General features: G+C 49.9%; 1 protein-coding gene across 1 annotated transcript; it reads right to left on the bottom strand.

The window, feature by feature from the left end:
• Positions 1–571: 571 nt before the first annotated feature.
• On the bottom strand, positions 572–6,278 carry LOC108391523 (chymotrypsin like elastase 3B). The gene is made up of 8 exons (XM_017651135.3): positions 6,239–6,278; positions 5,175–5,260; positions 4,177–4,274; positions 3,927–4,061; positions 2,667–2,803; positions 2,160–2,302; positions 1,364–1,516; positions 572–646 (listed from the first exon to the last, which is right to left on the bottom strand). Exons 1-8 carry the CDS (start codon positions 6,276–6,278, stop codon positions 629–631), a joined length of 810 nt encoding a protein of 269 aa, XP_017506624.1. The 3' UTR covers positions 572–628.
• Between the last annotated feature and the right edge of the window lie 1,247 nt (positions 6,279–7,525).

Below are 7,525 nucleotides of genomic sequence, written 5' to 3'. Positions count from 1 at the left end.
ACAATAAAAGGTGCCCAACCGTGAATGGCTCTGATACACTCATTTCTATATAAATACCGAGCCATTTCAGGACAGGAACCATGTCATCATCCCCCTTTGGGCCCTTTTCTGAAACAAGGAATGAATGAATGCTTGTTGAGTGAATGAATGACTGCAGCCCTTCTTCCCAAATGAGCAACGGAAGTAGGAATTACATGGGCCCTTCCCACTCTACCATGAGCCTTCCAAAGAGCTGTCAAGGTGAGTTTTTCTGCAGATTCTACCATATTTTTATGTCTGCATTGAAAAGCCAACAATGTATGTGGCTGTTACAGGGTGACTAACTTCCCAGGACTCTTCTGATTTTACCACTGAAAGTCCTATGTCCTGGGAACCCCCTCAGTCCCAGGCAAACTGGGATGGTTGGTCACCTAGTAGCAACTTCTTTCTTCTGTCTAGCCCCTTTTTTTCTAATTCTCATATGTCAGGGTTGGATATGATCTCATCTCTACATATCAGATTTAAGATTTTAGGAATGGGTCAGAGGGGAAGAGGTGAGTCAAAGAAGGAAGAAAGACTCAGGTTGGGGTTGTCTGAGATCTTTATTTTTTACAAAGTGTGGACCAGCATTGCCACTCAGGCCTTGGTTCTAGTGGCTTGCCATGGTCTAGAAAAAGAGGAGGAAAACCCAGAATAGTCTAGTTAGCACAGGTTCTGAAACCATATGGAACTGGATTCAACTCCCAGCCATGCCACTCATTAGCTGTGTGACCTTGGGAGAGTGACTGGACCTCTCTGAGCCTGTTTCTTATCTGTATAATGGGGGTAATCATAGTACTTACCTTGTGGGGTTTTTTTTTATTAAACTATTATCTAAAGTGCTCATCACAGTGCCCGTACATTTAAGTGGTCTATAAATGGTGGCTGTTGCCATTACCATGAACAGTATTAATCCTCCCTGACCATTCATTTCCCAGATAAGGTTTGCCCTCTCCCTGGGGCCTGAGCTTTGCCTATCATAGCTCTCACATTTCATCATTATTGCTCATTTAATCTTATGTCCCCCCACAGGGCAGCCTTTTGACACATCACTCTGTCCTCCACAAGAAAAGTCCTGGACCAGAGAAGGTACTTGGTAAACACTTGTTGAAATAGGGAAGTTTGACGGTAGTTAAAAGCTGCACCCAGAAGCCATCAAAGTCCTTGCGGCCATACTCTAGCTGAAAACATCCCCCGAGCCCTCTGGAATGTCCCCAAGGCCCTTCCAAGACAGACCTTCTAGGATCCTTTCAGCCCCTCTTCAGGGTTTCTGCTCTCACCCATCCCCCCAGCACCTCTCAGAAGAGCCAGCACCGGGGAACCCTGCTCGCCCTGTCCTGCTCACCTCCTCGATCCACTCGTTGAAGGCTGAGACTCGAGTGAACACCGTGGGCTTCTTGATGGTGTTACAGCCGAAGGCAGAAACGAAGCTGGTCACGCCGTGGACCTGCCAGGAGCCATCAGCTGCGGGGCAGTTGAGGGGTCCTCCGGAGTCACCCTGGGATGATGGGAGAGAGCGGGGAGGCTGAGCCATGCCTGAAGTTTAAGGAATGCATTCTGATTTGGGGGAATTTCAAGAAACCCCCATATTACTTGACCTCTCTGAGCCTCAGTTGGCTCATTTGTCATAGGGAATATCTGTCTTACAGGAGCTTGTGATGATAAATGATCTTAGCACAATGCCAAGTAGAGAGGAAGCAATCAATAAATGATAGTTCTTATTATTGGCACTACAGTTAATTATTAATATTGTTATTCACACTTATGATACAATAATAGGGTTGCTTAATTAAACTTCAGGGCCCCTGAAGTGAAGGTGACTTTATAGGCCATGGTGTTGATACCCCTTGCTGTGCTGATGGGGAAGCTGAGGACCAGTGAGGGACAGTGACTTTCCCCCAGTCAAGTCATTTTGTGAGTTGGGACTAGAATCCAGAGGCACTGGATTCTACAATGACTACACTGTGTAGTCAGACTACGCAGACTTCCTCCAAGTCCTGCCTGGCCTGGAAGCTGAATGGGACAAGCAGGTAAGATTCTCCTCACCTGCAGGGCAGGTGGCAAAGGAAGCCCGAGGCCCAGCACGCCGAGCTGAGTGGCTATAGCCCAGCACCACCTTGGGCTGGTGAGAGGTAACTCACATTGCACCCTGAGCGGGTATCCCCACCGGCGCACACCATGGTCTTCTTCACGGACATGCCCCACCAGTCCAGCTTGGAGCAGTGCTCATAGTCCACCACGGGCAGCAGAGCCTGCTGCAGCTTATCCGGGAGTGGCCCTCCGGCTGCGGGGATAGAGAGTGCTGAGCTGGGGGTCATGGGGTGCAGGGCTTGGGCTGGGGCCTGGGGGTCAGCGCTGGGCACCCCAGAGTGGGGTGGGGGGCGTGAGACAGGCAGGTCTTCCAGTCTGATGGGACCCTCCTCCCACCAGGTTATGTGGTCCTGCCTGCTCTGTCCACCATAATGTCCCCATCACTTGGCATACAGGAGCCACTAAACAAATGTTTAATTGAACACATTCATGTTAGAGAGGACGAGGGGAGAAGATACCACTGGAGTAGGAATGGGAGGAAAATGCCCTCAGTCGCCTGCCCCCAGGCCCCATCTTCCTGCCCACACGCCCTTTGGCTGGCTGGTGGGCTTACTCACTGTAGAGCCGGCCCCAGCCGCTGATGTAGCAGGGTGCCTGATTGGGCAGAATGTCGCCCGCAGGAGGGAGGCAGGCGAGCTGCACAGTGTCTCCCAGCTGGGCACTGCGCGAGAGCTTGATGAGGGCGATGTCATTGCTGGGGAGGAGGGGGGCGTTGTGGGGAACCTGCTCCTCCAGCCAGACAAGCCCCACCTCCCAGCCTTTGCTCCAGATGTTGCACCTCTGGGATGCCCCCACTGCCCCTTTCCCCTCCAAATCCTTTTAATTCTGTGGCTGGGAAACTATAGGAAGCCCTCCCGGCCCCATCAGCCCACATCAATCCTCAGCCTTCACAAACGTCCTCAGCTTTCACACCAGGAGTTCTTGTACCACAGCTGCATCAGAACCACTGGAGGGTTTGTTAAAACATAGGTGGCTGGGTCCCACCCGGAGTTTCTGAAGCAGCGGGTCTGGGTGGGGCCTGAGAAGTCACATTTCTAACAAGTTCCCAGGAGATGCTGATGCTGCGGGTCTGGGAACCGTGCTCTGAGAACCCGTGCTCTCAGTTTCCCTCTGCTGGCTTGCCACCCAGGTCATTGCCCCTAGGCCTGCTCTTCTCTCCACTTACCCAGGAGCCCTGTGAGGATGGGTCAAAATCTGATCACCGTGGCCCCTCAGCCCTGCAGGCACTTACCCGAAAAATGTTTAGCCACCCAGACACGCAATTTTGCATATGCTTGAGGGGCTTAAGAAGCCCTTCTTTCATGTTCTCCCCCAGCATTTGCTTCCTTGACCTTCACAAACACCCAGGAAGCCCAAAAGGTCACACTTGACAACTGTAAAACTGAAGCCCAGAGAAGGGCGGTGACGTGCCCAAGCCACACAGTGACTTAGCGGTGGACCTGCCTCTCAGGCCAGCGCTCCTCCCTTAGGCCACGGTGCTGGGGACCCAGGATGCCCGGGATAAACATCTGTTGCATGGAGGAGCCCTTGAATTTGGGACAGGATGCCAGAAGAGTCCTGGGTTCTGAAGCCAACTAGCCAAGTGGCCTTGCGTGAGCTCCTATCCCTCCCCAGGCCCAGCTGTCCCTTCCACGGGGAGAGAGGTTTGGGGTAGATGATCCTTAAAGGCTCTGCTTCCTCCAACTCTCCTTGTGTGGGACCTGGGCTCAGGCTGCTGGACCCAGACCCTTGTCCCTGGGAGTCACCTCAGAATTGGCTTTGGGTCATGCAGGACCAGTACAAGAGCCCCTGGGACCCAGGCCTGAGAATTCACTTACCCACAGGCCACACATTTGGGGTTCCATAGTGGGTGCACGAAGAGGTCCTCATCATTGATGGGGATCACTTGTTCAGGGCCTTCTTTCTCCGCCCGGTCATACTCGCCCAACACCACCTGGTAGGTCATGGAGCTCCTGCCAGGGGAAGTGAGGTCAGCCCCAGCCCGACTGGCCTCCCTCCCTTCCAAGTCAGCCACTTCCCTGTCCTGCTGGGACTCATGCAGGGACAGGGGCAAGTGAGAGAACTCACGAGACGCAGTGACCCGCAGTCATGACCCAGTCGGGAGCAATGAGGCTGCCACCACAGGTGTGGTGGAAGGTTCCGTCCTTTTCATACTGCAGGGAGACCTGGTGGCAAGGGAGGGAGGAGTCTGAGCTGTCTGAGTTCTACAGTGAGGGTTGCTGTCCATGGCTGTATAGATTGTGCACTGTGCAGCTGCAGGGGGCATCAGTCATGCACAATGGCACCCTCTAGAAATGTGCCGTGCCCAACCTACACAACCATATCATCTGTAGGTGCTTTCATGCTACAATGACAGAGTTAAGTCACTGCACTAGAAACCATATAGCCAACAAAGTCTAAAATATTTACTCTCTGGTCCTTTACAGAACAAGTTAGCTGACACTTGCTGTAGACGTACCATCCAGTAGAACTCTCTGTGATGATGGACATGTTCTGTATCTTGGCGGTCCAACATGGTAGCCACTAACCACATATGGCCATTGAGGATTTGAAATGCAGCTGATATTGAGCAACTAAATTTTTAGCATTATTTAATTTAAATAAATTTAAACTTAAGTAGCCACATGCGGCTAGTGGCTACCATGTTAGTGAAGCTAGTCTAGCTCTGCACCTCCCTCCACCAACCTCTGTAAAGCCCTTCATTCTTTTATTGCTTTCAGATCTTCTAGCCCTGTTGTATAGTTCAAGAAGTCTAGGAATGCATTGCCCCAAAATCTCCCTTCCTAAATACAATGCCTGCACTTCGGCATTCCTTTATTAGTGCACCAACCCTTAGGTTAAATATTACCCTCTCCCCAGATTCCACTTTGAACTTGCAAACAACCCAGTGAGGGTTACAGAGTGAACGGACAAAACTTCCATTGGAAGTGGATTATCCAAGCATTTCCTGGCCTGTGGAAGCTGAAGTGGAATTGAAGCAATGGAGTCAAGACTGGATGCCTTGCAATCAGAGCATGAGGTGCAGAGCCCGTGGTGGGAAATAATGTAGCTGGTATGGCTCTTACCTGCCAGGGCCAGCTGTAGGGGACTGCATCGTCACCATTGACAACGCGACTGGCGGGGTTGTTAGAAGGCCGGCCACAGCCAGAGGCTGGAGGAAACAGTAGAGTTGTCAATCAGCCAGAGGGTCCCCAAAAGCAAAGAGGCAGCCGGGGTCCCAGTCCTAGTTGTGCAGCAACCGGCTGCATGGCCAGGTGCAAGCCTCTTCCCCTCCAAGGACCTCAGTTGCCACATGTGAATAGTGAGCATTTGGATTAGAGTAGGGATTTCCAGGTCCCAGGAGTCCAGCGATGGAGAGGAACCTGTGGCCTCCTTCCATGGCAGGATTGAAGGAGTTGGTGCATTTAGAACAGTGTTTGGTACCCAATGAGCCCTTGAAAATTAACAGTTATTGTCATGAAGAGTGGCAGCTTTGGGTTAAGACTGCCTGGGCTTAAGGAGGTACAGCTCTGCTCCCCTCATTCTAGCATTCTAGCATGAGTTTGCTTCCCTGAGGGTCAGTTTCTCCATCTGTAAAATGGGGATAATAATATTACTTACCTCATGAACTAATATAAGAAAAAATTCTTAGCATTCTGTCTTGCATATAGTAAGCATTGATGAATATTATGTTACCATTACTGTCAGTCAAGGGAGGCTGCTTAGAGGAGGTGGCCCTGAGCTGGAATATAATATGACAGAGAAACCAGGAGAAGACTAGACCACAGGATATGGAGCAGGGTAGGGGGAGTGTGAGAGGGGAGTGTGAGGGTTAAGCAGAGGAACAGAAATTCCACCCCAAGCAGTCTAACCACAGAGCCCAAACTCTTTGCCATTAGACTTCGTTTACTTCCCCATAGAGGACCCCCGCCTCAGTGCCTGGTGTCTCCAAGTCTTTCTCCTGAGCTGGTCTATCCACAGATTCCCCCTCCATTCTCCTGCTCCAGCACCAAGTTGAAAGCCTTCGCCATCATGCCCCAGGTACAAGCTGAGATCCCTCCTATGGAACCAGGTGTTGGGTCCACGAGACCCAGGGTGGGTGGCAGATTCAAGGGCTCCTGGCCCCGGGCAGCACAGGCTGCAGGCTTACCAAGGGCCACAAGTAGGAGGGAACTCAGCAGCCAGAGCATCGTGAGTTTTCAGCTGATAAGAAAGACACGCTTAGCCTGGGACTCTAATATAGGGCAGAGGCAGGTGTTGGGGGGCCAGACTGGACCGATTCCCAGAACAGGTGGTAGAACACCAGGTCTCCCATGGTCCAAGGCCACAGCCCCCACCCACTGCAGATGGAGAAATGACAGCCAACGCCAGGATCCAGGGTTCCCTCCAGCCTGTGGCAGCACAGATGGCATTGAATGGCTAGCTGATAACAGGGGTGAGGGAAGGAAAGTTCACATTAGAACAAGTCAACCTCTTCCAGGAAAGAATGTTGTCTCTGGAACTGGTCATACTTGGGTTCAAATCCTGGCTCTGTCACCAAGCTCTGCATCCTTGAGTACATGGCTTAACCTTTCTAAGCCACGGGCTTCTTATCTCTGACAAAGGATTAATATTAGTATCCCCCTGAAAAAAAATATTGCTGAGCATTTTCTCTGTATCAGTATGTTCTAGGGGATTCACTCATGAATGAGACATGGTCCCAGCTCTCCTGGGGCTTGAGTCTAGTAGAGGAGACAATGACAAATCAACAAAAGTAAGTAAAGATGATGTGTGTGTGTGTGTGTGTGTGCAGTTTAAATAACAATAACGAAACAAATACCTATATTCTTACCACCCAGGCTCAGAAATAGAACATTGTAATTCCTCTGTGTATCTCAACCCTATGATTTCCCCTTGCTTTCATTAGAGATTTCCACATGCATATGTATTCCTCAACAATACACCGGCTTTTCCTCTTTTGGCCCCCCTTTCTTTTTATTGAAGTATAGTTGATACACAATCTTTTTTTCCCAAAAGGATACTTTACTTACTGATACTTATCAACTTTCAAAAATTAGTTTCTATGAAAAATAAGCCATCATTTGATTTATGAAAATTAGTATTCTCTGAGTCCACTGTTTTTTTCCCACTGTCCAACTTTTTAAAAAAATTAAAGTATAGTTAATATACAATCTTATATTGGTTTCAAGTATACAACACAGTGGTTCAATAGTTACCCACATTATTAAATCCCCACCCCCAACTAGTGCAGTTACTATTCAGCATAAGAAGATATTACAGGATCATTGGCTATATTATCCATACTGTACGGCCATGCTGACCAACTTATATTTTATGATTGAGAATTTTTGTGCCCCTTTATCCCCCTTACACTCCCTGCTCACCCATCCCAAACCCTCCCCTATGACAACCACCAGTCATTTCTCAATGTCTATGA

The sequence above is a fragment of the Manis javanica genome, chromosome 4, assembly GCF_040802235.1.
Source record: "Manis javanica isolate MJ-LG chromosome 4, MJ_LKY, whole genome shotgun sequence".
Classification (NCBI taxonomy): Eukaryota; Metazoa; Chordata; class Mammalia; order Pholidota; family Manidae; genus Manis; species Manis javanica.
Note: the sequence above shows the minus strand (reverse complement) of the source record. Positions and strands in the feature narration are given on the sequence as shown.